General features: G+C 64.4%; 1 protein-coding gene across 1 annotated transcript; it reads left to right on the top strand.

Moving 5' to 3' along the window:
• The first annotated feature begins 147 nt into the window (after nucleotides 1-147).
• On the top strand, nucleotides 148-11869 carry BCAN (brevican). Its single transcript, XM_068174779.1, is given in 17 exon segments — nucleotides 148-180; nucleotides 182-242; nucleotides 338-418; nucleotides 421-605; nucleotides 608-731; nucleotides 850-1024; nucleotides 1117-1244; nucleotides 2533-2826; nucleotides 4327-4590; nucleotides 5238-5357; nucleotides 5529-5972; nucleotides 8015-8122; nucleotides 8281-8439; nucleotides 9812-9894; nucleotides 10211-10355; nucleotides 11092-11274; nucleotides 11357-11869. Coding segments are annotated over 17 exon segments (2613 nt in total). The 3' UTR covers nucleotides 11383-11869.

Raw genomic sequence — 11869 nt, 5'->3', positions numbered from 1 at the left:
CCACATCCATCACCCCATCCCCCCCTCACGGTCTGGGGGATCTCCCCAGCCACTTCCCCCTCCTGCAGTGACGGGAGGATTTTAGGTGCTTTTATGGATTCTAAGCACACCTGGTGTTTTTTGCTTCCCCCCCTCTCAGGGCAGAGCATGGCCCCAGCCCTCCCGCCGCCGCTGCTGCTGCTTGCTCTGGGTGTTTGTCCCCACGGTGGTCCCGGAGGTGTTTGGCCCCGGAGATGGCACAGGTAACTCAGCATCACCCCATTGATGCCCTGTAGTGGGGGTCTCGGGGGGCCCCTCACACCAACCCTGCTCACAGCTCCTCTCTTCTCCCGCCCAGAGGACATCAAGGCTCAGCAGGTGTCCATCCCGCGCCACCCAGCCCTCGATGCCGTGCTGGCAGGCGACATCACCATCCCCTGCCTATCAGCTACCTTGGCCCCCAGCCCACCGCCGTCACGGGCGGCCGCCGGGCGGTGCTGGGCACCCCCCGGGTCAAGTGGACCTTCATCTCTGAGGGCAGGGAGCTGGAGATCCTGGTAGCTCGGGGGGACAGGGTGAAGGTGAGCGAGGACTATCGTCTGCGCGCCTCCCTGCCCATCTTCCACCCCAGCGCTACACCAACGCCTCCCTGCTGCTCACCGAGCTGCGCCCCAACGACTCGGGCATCTACCGCTGCGACGTGCAGCACGGCATCGAGGACGGCCACGACATCCTCCATGTCAAAGTCAAAGGTACTTCAGGGATTTGGGGCAGCTTGGGGCCCTCTCCTGGCTCTGCAAATGCTCCCCTGGGTGCACTGGGTGAGGGGCTGCTGTGAAGCCCCTCGCCCACGGCCGTGTCTGCCCCCAGGGGTGGTGTTTCACTACCGGGAGGGCTCCATGCGCTACGCCTACACCTTTGCCGAGGCACAGGAAGCTTGTGCCAGGATCGGTGCCAGCATCGCCACCCCCGAGCAGCTCTACGCTGCCTACCTGGGGGGCTACGAGCAGTGTGACGCCGGCTGGATCGCTGACCAGACCGTCAGGTGGGCACCGCAGCTGCCCAGGCACTGTGCCCGGGGCCTCGCCCGGTCGTTCCCCAGCGAGTCACCAGCTCCCCTGTGCTTTCCTGCCTCAGGTACCCCATCCAGACACCCCGTGAGGCCTGTTACGGAGACATGAACGGCTTCCCCGGGGTGAGGAACTATGGAGTGGTGGACCCGGAGGACATGTATGATGTGTACTGCTACGCTGAGGACCTCCCAGGTGCCCGTGGTGCCACCTCTTGCCCTCCTCTGCTTTTGCTCCCACACGAACTTGCCTCTGTAACCTGTTGCAAACCCAAGTGAAAAAGCTTCCCTGAGCTGCAGGTTCTGTCTCTCGGGTGTGGGGACTTGCTGTGCTGCTTCCTAAAGCATTCCTGGTTCATTTTGGTGGGCTGTGGAGCTCTGTCCCTTGCAGCAGGCAGCGCTCAGGCTGGGCTGTGCCCGCAGTGATCTGCCCCAGAGCAGCAGCACTCTGTGTTGGGTGGTTTGGGGGTTGGTTGTGCGTGTGCTGTGCTTTGCATGAGATGCAGGGCTGCGTGGGGGGGGCTGGTCCCTCCTTTGGGGCTCCCCACTGGTGGTGGCAGCTGCTGTGGGGTCGGTTGGGTGGTGCCAGGCAGGTGGCAGGGGTGAGGGACAGGGAGGCAGGTGCAGTGGGGGGGGTTGAAACGTGCTGTACCTTGGGGCAGCGGTGCCCAGCCCTCCTGAGCGTGAAGCCTCACCACGGTGCTCGCTGGGCTTGCAGGCCTCCTTAGAAATGTGCCACGCGTGGATTGCTCAGTGCAGGGCGTGGACCTGCTCCTCTGCAGTCCCGTTCAGGGCTGCTTCAAAGTCTCAGCTCTGTTTGCAAGGGCGGGAATCAATCCCACGTGGTGTGAGAGCTCCAGTGTCTGCACTGTGGCTTTCTGTGCACGGCCAGGGAGGCAGGGATGCAGGCGAGGATGCAGGCAGGGAAGCAGGGAAGCAGGCAGGGATGCAGGCAGGGAAGCACTCAGGAAGGCAGGGATGCAGGCAGGGATGAAGGGAAGCAGGCAGGAAAGCAGGAAGGGAAGCAGGGAAGCAGGCAGGAAAGCAGGCAGGGATTCAGTCAGGGATGCAGGCAGGGATTCAGTCAGGGATGCAGGCAGGGATGCAGGCAGGAAGGCAGGGAAGCAGGCAGGGATGCAGGCAGGGAAGCACTCAGGAAGGCAGGGATGCAGGAATGCAGGCAGGGATGCAGGGATGCAGGGAAGCAGGGATGCAGGCAGGGATGCAGGCAGGAAGGCAGGGATGCAGGGAAGCAGGGGTGCAGGCAGGGATGCAGGCAGGAAGGCAGGGATGCAGGGATGCAGGGATGCAGGCAGGGAAGCACTCAGGAAGGCAGCTCTCCTCCAGCCCCCGGTGTTCCTCCACACACTGCAGTCCCCATCTCCGCTCCAGGGGTCACGCAGAGACTGGAGGAGGTGGGGGGGCTCCCGCAGCCCACGCCCCCCTCCCCAGCTCTGACTCCCATCTCCTTCCTCTCTCCGCAGGGGAGATCTTTTTGGAGACGGCCCCAGACAGGTTCACGCTGGAGGAGGCGGCGCAGCGCTGCCGGGCGCTGGGCGCGGAGCTGGCGAGCCCGGGGCAGCTGTACGCAGCCTGGAACGCGGGGCTGGACGCCTGCAGCCCCGGCTGGCTGGCCGACGGCAGCGTCCGCTACCCCATCGTCACCCCCCGGGAGCGCTGCGGCGGGGCTCTGCCCGGCGTCAAAACCATCTTCCTCTTCCGCAACCAGACGGGATTCCCCGATGCCCAGAGCAGATACGATGCGTACTGCTTCCGAGGTAAAGAGGGGCACGCCCGGCCCGCTGGGGCTCCCAAGCAGGGACCGGTGGGAGACCTCGGGAAGCCTCCGGGCGGGGGTGCATGTCCCCGGCGGGTGCAGCGGAGCCGGGGGTGCTGCAGGGCCGGGGTTGTGCTGGGATCCCTGGGTGTTCCCTGTGCCGGTGCTGCGCTGTCGGGGCAGAGCAGGGGTGTTTGATACCGTCTGGACCTGTCGTGCTGGGACAGGGATGCCTTGCGCGCCGATAGACCCTGACAGGGGAGGCATAACCTGCATGGTCCTGACACTGCATGCTGACCCCCCCTCGGTAGGGCAGGCTGCATGGCTCCAGCAGTGCATGCTGACACCTCTCCATAGGGCAGGGATGCTCTGCATGGCTCCAGCAGTGCATGCTGACACCTCTTGGTACAGCAGGGATGCTCTGCAGGGTCCCAGCAGTGCAGGGATGCTCTGCAGGGTCCCAGCAGTGCAGGGATGCTCTGCAGGGTCCCAGCAGTGCAGGGATGCTCTGCAGGGTCCCAGCAGTGCATGCTGACACCTCTTGGTACAGCAGGGATGCTCTGCAGGGTCCCAGCAGTGCAGGGATGCTCTGCAGGGTCCCAGCAGTGCATGCTGACACCTCTTGGTACAGCAGGGATGCTCTGCAGGGTCCCAGCAGTGCATGCTGACACGCTGTGGCAGAGCAGGGAGGCCTTGCATGTCCTCAGTCCTTGGTGCCACTTCACTGTGACAGAGCAGGGGTGTCCTGCATGGCACGGTCAGTCTGCATGGGCTCCGTGGGCACGGCTCCAAGAGGGTTCATCCCCCAGGGCTGCTGGCCTGGGGAGCACTCCTGGGTCCCTGGGGCTGTGGGACACAGCCTGTCGGGCTGGTCTGGGGTGACGGCGGGCAGGAAGGGGACCTGTGGGAAGCAGCAAGGTGCTGCCTGTGAGCGGTGAGGCAGGACAGAGGCTGGCAGGATAACGGGCACAGAAGGAAGAAGAGTTTTCCCTCCACTCCTCCTGCCTGACCCCACATCTCCGTGTGTCTGCTCAGGGCTGTGGGGGCTCCCAGTGTGGGGATGCTGTGCATCTCTGGGCCTCAGTTTCCCCATCTCTCAGCAGGGAAAGCCATGGATTAGGCAGGATGGACCCGTGCCGTGATTCCACAACCCCTGTAACCCACTAACTCCCCGTGCATGTCTGTCCTCCCCGGGGTGGGGATGGGGGTGTAGAGAAGGATCCCCACAGGGAGGGGAATGCAGGGTTTAGGATCTGGCCCCACCACGTGCTGCTGAGCCCCACGGATCCTGCTGGGGCTGTCGGCTCTGCCAGCTCTGCCAGCACCTGGGAGGGCCTGATCCTCCCCCGTGCTGACCCCATGTAGAAGGGGAAGGGAGGCTGAGGAGACCTGGGTCCCTACTGGGGTGCCAAGGCTCCAGGCCTGCTATGGGGTGAGGTCATCTCTGAGTGCTGCGGAGCCAGGACAGGGCAGTAATATCCCACTTTCTTTCTGCCCACAGAAGGGACAAACTCTTTCCCTGAGGCTGCAGGAAAATACCAAGCCCAAGAGCCCGAGGAGAATCTCCTCCAGGAGATTGTCACAGTGGCAGAAAAGCTGGAGGAGCTGCAGCTGCCCAGAGCGCACGTGGAGATTGAGTCGCGAGGGGCGATTTACGCCGTCCCTTTCTTTGAGGACACTGATGTGGGAAAGCCGAGCCAGTCCCCTGAAGACGCCCTGGGGCCAGGGCCCCGGCATCCCCCACTAGCTACCTCCGTGTCCTCAGGTCACCCCACCTCTGCCTCCCCTTTCCCCGCAGCCCTGGCCACCCCCGAGGCAGGTGTCCCATTTAAGCTGGGGAGCCCATCCCCTGTGGAGGAGGATGGGGGACAGTGGGGGACTGTCCCACACTGGTAGGTCGAGCTGTGGTGGTGCCAGGGCTGGGACACAGAGAGCAGCCACAGAACGGAGGCACCAGGAAAGGTCAGAGGCCCCTGAGGGTGCCTGGGTCACCCCAGCCGTCCCTGTCCTTCCCCTGGAGGCAGCGCCCGTGGCCGGGGCTCCAGTGTCGTGGTGTAGGGCTGTGCAGGGGCAAAGGGACATCTGCGTGTCCCAGCATGGACCAGGGTTTAGCAGCACCAGGAGCTGGAGAAGGGAGCTGGCAGCTGGAGGGACACGAGGCCAGGTGCAGAGCTGAGGGGCTGAGCGTGGCTCCCACCGCAGCAAGGCTGGGGCTGGGCTCGGCAGCGCTCAGAGCCCAGCCAGCCGTGCCGGTCCAGCGGGGACAGTGTCACACGGGCTCGGGGCCGCTCCCACCTCCCCGCACGCCTTCGTGCGAGCAAGATCGGCAGTGCTGGCGGGTGCCCGCAGCCCTGTGGTCCGGCTGCCTCCCGGCGCCGGCCGCTCACTGCCTTTCTGCCTTGCCCTTTGCAGAGGAGGAGCAGGGAGCAGCGCCGGGCAGGGGCCCTGGCAGCGCGTCGGCGGAGAGCGCGGGCGGAGGGCGAGACCCCGGCCAGCCCATGGAGCCAGAGGGACCCACCGGTGCCCCAGCAGGTGACACGGAGCCTCCCGAGGGCTTTCCTCGTCCGCCCGGCCCCGTCGCCCCCACACAGCTCCCAGATCGTCCGCGGGACGCCTTGGGGCGGCCGGCCCACCCTGCCAGCCCTGGGCCACCCGGGCACCGTATGACATCGCCAACCAGTGCCGCTTCTGCCACCTCGACAGAGAGCCGAGAACCCGGTGGGAGCCCCCGCCGCGGGCACAAGTCCGGCGGGGCGAGCACCCCCTTTTCTGCCGCTGAGGACGCCGAGCTCTCCGGAGACGCGGTGGAAAGCCCTGGGGCGTCCCCGCTGCCTCCTGCGCCCTCGCAGCCGCAGGAGGAGGGAGAGGAGCAGTCGGGAGCCGTGTGGCTCCCCTCGCCTGCGGCCCCGGGGGACCGGAGCACCGTGCCCGCAGTGACACCGTGGCACGCAGAGCTGCCCGGCAGCAGCAGCGCGCCGGCCCTGGCAGGAGAGGAGGCTGCACCGCCACCGCCGGGCACAGACCGCGGGATGCCTGCTGCAGCTTCCGAGGAGGAGGAGGAGGAGGAGGAGGAGGAGGAGGAAGAGCAGCCCGCTCCCTCCATTGCCACCGTGGAGGGTTTCCTTACAGCCGTTCCTGGAGAAGCAGGTGGGACCCGCAGGGATGGCCTCAGCTCTCCCCGTACTGACACCTCTGGGGTGCTCCTGCCGGGGACCCCAGTGGGGGACCCAGCCCCCAGCACGGCTGTGCCCCTGCCCGCCCTGCCCACCGAGCGGGCCAGCGTCGGGGCGGGCGCCTGCTCGGCCCGGGGTCCCTGCCGTGCCACCCTCGCCCTCGGGGCAGCCGTCCTGGCCGCTCTCTGGCACTAGAGATAGCCAACACCTTTCCTTCACGCTGTGCTTCCCTCTGTCTGTCTGTCCGTCCGTGTCTCCTCTCTCTCTCTCTCCTCCTCAGCTGGGTAAGGGAAGGTTACAGGTCTGGAGAAGCACATATTTGTCAAACAAATTGGTCTGATCTCTGCATGCACTTAAATCTCTTCTACTTCTGTGAAGTGTTTTAATGACTGTTTCCATGAAAAAGCCCAATAAGCAAAAGGCGGCCCCAGTCCCTGCTCTGACTAACTGTGGTACTAATAAAGGGAATTAAAAGCTTTGTAGAACAAGCATCTCGGCGAGCTCTTCCCTTCGTCCTTGCGCCTGCTGCCCCTGCGCCTCTCCCACTGACGAACTAATCCCCCGATCCCGGCCCTGCCAGCCCCCAGGAGCGGGGTGGAAGGGGCACCTGTGAAGTCTGGGAGGACTGGGGCTGCTTTGCACCCTCCATGTGGCCCCCTGGAACTGACCCTGCACTGCCCTGGGCGGAGGGGTGAGGGCTGGACGCTGCATGGCACGAGCAGGGGGAGACATGGGGGACACTGATGGCTCATGGGCTGCAGAACCCCACCAAGACCCCCCTGCCTTGTGCAGCTCTCAGTGGCCAAGCAGCCTGAAAGCACTGCAGTCCCCTGTGGCCCACAGCCCCCAGCCCCCCCGCACGGGGGTCTGCGGTGGGTGAGCAGAGGGAACACGACCTGCTGCGGGTGGGTGTCACCCCCCAGCCCCACCCTGCCCCCCGGGCTGGTCCCAGCTCTGATGCCCGTCCCGCTGCCAATCCCCTGCCACCTCTGCCCCGTCCCGCTCCCTGCAAGGGAATCTGCAGCGCAGGGCACCATGTGGGGTCCCTGCCCTGGCAGCGCCCTGCCCAGTCCCGTGGCATGAAGGAGGCTCTGTGGAGGGCGGCCAGACCCCGTGGCATGGCTGCCTTTGCCTTGGCAAGGAGAGATGCCCAGGAAGAGCCAGCCATGTGACATTAGGGCCCTGCATCACTCATCCTGTTCCATGCCTCGCTCTGCTGGGGATGAGCTGCACATCCCGAGCGAGCCACCGGCACCTTCTGGGGAGGTGACGCTCCCTGGGGAGGGGTGAGGGTGGCAGCATCACCCTTGTCACGTCTCCACAGAGCTGAGGACCATAAAATGAGGCATGATTAGGCTGGAGTGGGTCAAGGACTTTGAGTCTGCACTGGGCTGGTGCTGGCAGCAGCCCTTCATCACCCTCGTGAGCTGGGCTGGGAGCACACGGTGTGCTCTGGGTGCATTAATGACCGTAACGGGCTCGTGGGGAAGTGCTGGCTGAGTTCTCAGCCTTGGCCAGGCTGGAGGTGACACCAGAGGGACAGGCCTGCAGTCACCTTGCTGCCAGGCCAAGGACACGTGGCTGGGATGTGCCAAAAGCTTCATGGTCAGCATGCTTCCCTCCCAAAACACTGCATCACTCCAGGGAAAAGCAGGAGCCGGCCCCGGGCAGAGGGAGTGGGCCAGGGGCTGGCGTGGCAATGAGCCCGGTGAAGGGGAGAAAAGAGCACCCAGCTCTCATCTCTGTGCTCTAGGGGGAGGCCAAAACCCCAGGTGTGGCCAGCTCTGGGCCAGGCCTGCTGAGCCGTTCACTCCCAGTGGTGGAAGGGCAGTGTGGGATTGCTCCGGGCACATCCTGGTGCACCTGAGACCTTCACCTGCCCCAGAGCTGGTGGCCCCAGGAGCCAGCTCAGACACCTGCTTGCCGTGGGACGCTGCAGGGACGAGGCTGTGGCGCTGCTGGGCACTGAGGAGGTCCCTGAGCCCTGCGGTGAGCGCGGCTGCGTGTGCCTTGCAGGTGGCTGTGTCCCCAACCCCTGCCTGAACGGAGGGACCTGCGTGGAGGACGGCGCCCAGCTCGCCTGCTTGTGCCTGCCTGGCTACGGAGGCAGCAGCTGTGAAAGACGTGAGTCCCCTGGGTGCCACCCTGGCCACGCTGCCCAGCTCCTGCTGCTGTCCCAGCTGCTGAACCAGCAGCCCAGGAGACACACATGGGGGCAATCAGGAGTTTTGGCTCCACGCTGACCCTCTCCTCTCTCCCCCCTGCTCCCCGGCGTGGCTCAGCCCTGCGGAGGTGCAGCCCCGGCTGGGACAGCTTCCAGGGAGCCTGCTACAGGCACTTCTCCACCCGGAGGAGCTGGGAGGATGCAGAGAGCCAGTGCAGGCACTACGGGGGGCACCTGGCCACCATCCTGACCCCCGAAGAGCAGGACTTCATCAACGGTATGTGCCAGTGCTGCATCCCTCCTGCTGTGCCCTTCAGGGACCTTCAGGGCTGGGCTGAGCTTGAAACAAGGTAGAGCCCAGCCCTGCAGGGCCGAATGGACACACGGACACACAGGCCACCAGATGGATGGTTCGTGCAGAGACATGAGAGCAGACAGGTTCAGTCCTTGGGATGTGTCCAGAGAAGGGAACAGAGCTGGGAAAGGGGCTCTGGAGCACCAGGAGCACCTGAGGGAGCTGGAGGGGGCTCAGCCTGAAGAAAAGGAGGCTCAGGGGGGACCTTCTCACCTTCTACAATTCCCTGACAGGAGGGTGGAGTCGCCTGGGGGGCGGGCTCTGCTCCCAGGGAAAAAGGAACAGGACCAGAAGAAGTTGCACCAGGGGAGAGTTAGGTTGGATATTGGGAAAATTCCTCCATGGAGAGGGAGGAGGGACTGCCCAGGGGAGTCCCCGTGGCTGAAGGGATTTAAGAGACCTGTGGGTGTGGCACCTGGGGACAGTGGTGACCTTGGCTCTGGGGATGGTTGGACTCGATGACCTTGCAGGCCTTTTCCCACAAAATCCCACGATCCAGTGATGGGTGGACAGACCAGCAGAGTGTGGGTGTGTGCACATAAATTTGAAGGCAAAGCCATAACCTGCCTGAAATCAGCCTTGGAGGGGTGGGGGGGAAGGCAGAGCAGGGGACAAGTGCCGTGGGAATGGGACAGAGAGCAAAGAGGCATGAAGGAACACGAGGGTGGAGGAAGAAGGGGCAGGGAGAGACCTCACAGGAAGCTGCAGGGACAGGCAAGGAGCTACAGGGCCTGGCAGGGACTGGCTGGACCAGAAAAGGGACTGGTAGAGCCAGGTGGGGACTGATGCAGACAGGTGGGGACTTGTAGGGACAGGTGGGGACCTGCAGGGACAGGTGGGGACAGGCAGGGACTGGCAGGGAGGGACACGTGGGGACCTGCAGAGCCAGTTGGGGACCAGAAGAACCAGGTGGGGACAAGCTGGGACAGGTGGGGACCAACGGGGAGACGCTGGGACCTGCAGGGACAGGTGAGAACCGGCAGAGCCAGCTGGGGACCTGCAGGGACAGGCGGGGACAGGCGGGGACAGGCGGGGACAGGCGGGTCCCGGGGCTTTGCCGCCCTCTCCCGGCCGGCCCTGTCCCGCCACTCCCCTAAAGGGGTTCCCCGATGTCCCTTTCGGGGGTCCCCCTTGACCCCAAACCTCCCAGCTGCAGGGCGAGGGACACCCCCACTCCTCACTCCTCCCCAGGCCCCAAATCTCCCCGAACTCAGCCTCCAGCAGCCGCTCAGCCCCCTCCTGACAGGTGGCACCTGGATGTGCCCCTGTCCCCAACGCACCCCATGTCCCCCAGACCAGTACAGGGAATACCAGTGGATCGGCTTGAACGACCGCACCATCGAGGGGGATTTCCAGTGGTCCGACGGGAGCCCCCTGGTAAGTGGGGCTGCCAAGCCCTGTGTGCCCTCGCAGGGGGATGCCACCCCGCCTGGCACCTCATTATCCTTCCCCAGCCCCGGGGTCCCGCCCGGGGGCCGAGCTTTGAAGCTCCCAAACAAGAGGCACTTGCCTCACCTGGCTGAGCATCCCCAGGGGAGCCAGACCTGGGATTTGGGGTCCCCCGTGCCAAGGGGCATGGAGGTGGCACCTTATTCCTGGTGGGGATGGCACAGCCGGGAGGCTGCAGGGCCACCCTCACAGCTGAGGGGTGTGCTGGGATGCCCCGTGCACCCCATCCCGCCTGTGCCCCCAGCTCTACGAGAACTGGCACCCCGGGCAGCCCGACAGCTACTTCCTCTCCGGGGAGAACTGCGTGGTCATCGTGTGGCACGATGGGGGCCAGTGGAGCGATGTGCCCTGCAACTACCACCTCTCCTACACCTGCAAAATGGGGCTGGGTAAGCTGTTCTGCCCCGGCACCCCGGGGAGGGGCTTCACCACCACCTCCACAGCGGGGAAACGAGCCCTGGCCGGGGGACCCTCAGCCTGTTTGGGCTTTCCGGGGTTCGCTCCAGGCTGTGGGGGCTCCACTGTGGCGAGCGCTGGTCCAGGACGGTCAGGAGAGATGGAGATGAGAGATCTGTAGAGCCTGGTCTTAGGAGATTTGGTTTATTGTGGGGGCCCTGCTCGGAGCTGCCAGGAGCAGCCCAAAGCAGGCCCAAGGAGGGGGAGCAGGGCGAGATAGCGAGAGAGTTCCAAGAGAGCAGAGAGACAGGGAGGCAAAAGAGAAAAAAGAAGCTGGCCCCGGCTTCTCGGGTACACCTGTCAAGGGGGCTTGAAGGTGGGTGTGGAAAAGGACTTTGGCCCAGTGGGATTGCAGACACATCATACTTCACGGGAGGGTTACAAGTGCGAGATAAACTGCATTTTTGAGGAATGAGACAGAACACTTTATCTGACCTTTTGCTTTGTCTGTGGGTCAAAAAAGGGAGTTATCTTCCAGCAGCTACACCACTGCCCACCAGCTACTTAGCAGCCAAGGTCCGTCATCTCAAAGCTCGTTTTCATCTCAATCTGGCTCGCATTCTCTGCACTTTCCCAATCCCCCGCTAGGCAGTGGTACCTATAAGGCCTTCTTGTTTCATCTTCCCCAACACTCCACTGCAATGAGCCGACCCCCCCCGCTCCTTGCAGTGCAGTGCGGGCCCCCCCCGACCCTCAGCAACGCCCGCGCCTTTGGCAAACCAAAGCAGCGCTACGAGATCGGCTCCACCGCGCGCTACCAGTGCCGGCACGGGCTCGCCCCGCGCCGCTCGCCCATCATCCGCTGCCGGGAGGATGGCACATGGGAGCCCCCGCAGCTGGCCTGCCGTCCTGGTGAGTGGCAGGCTCCCCCCGATCTTCCCTGAGCCCCCCCATGGAGCTTTCCCTTCACCTGGCACTTGTTGTGTCCCCCCAGGCGTGGCTCAGCCCCCCAACAACTGAGTGAGTCCCTGGGCGAGCAGCCGCCACCTCCCCAAGCCCTGGGCTGGTGTGGATGGGGACGGCACTGGGAGCCTGACGTGGAGTGAAACCTCGCTGTTGGGTGTCTGCCCCCTTGTTTGTTTTCTATCTGTACAAAGAAATCCTAAAAATTAAAGACCTCCTTGAAAGGAGCCGACAGTGACCCAAAATGGAGCACAGCAGGAGTTTTGTTCCCAGAGTCACAGCAGAGCTGGAATCCAGGGGGACAGCACGGGTAGGGGATGGCAGTAATGTGCCAGCATCACCCCAACCTGTTGTCCTCATGCCGGTGGGGGTTGACATGGGGACAGCCAAGCTCTGCTGCAGCTCAGCACCCATCCAGAGGTGTGGGGGGGTCTTCTGCACTTCCCTGGAAAGGCAGAAGCTGCTGCAGCAGGCTTGGAGTGGGTGTGTGCTGCCCAAACCCCCTCTCCGTGGGCTTCTGTGGGTATTAAAAACAGTAAACAGA

The sequence above is a fragment of the Anomalospiza imberbis genome, chromosome 29, assembly GCF_031753505.1.
Source record: "Anomalospiza imberbis isolate Cuckoo-Finch-1a 21T00152 chromosome 29, ASM3175350v1, whole genome shotgun sequence".
NCBI classification, from domain to species: domain Eukaryota; kingdom Metazoa; phylum Chordata; class Aves; order Passeriformes; family Viduidae; genus Anomalospiza; species Anomalospiza imberbis.
Note: the sequence above shows the minus strand (reverse complement) of the source record. Positions and strands in the feature narration are given on the sequence as shown.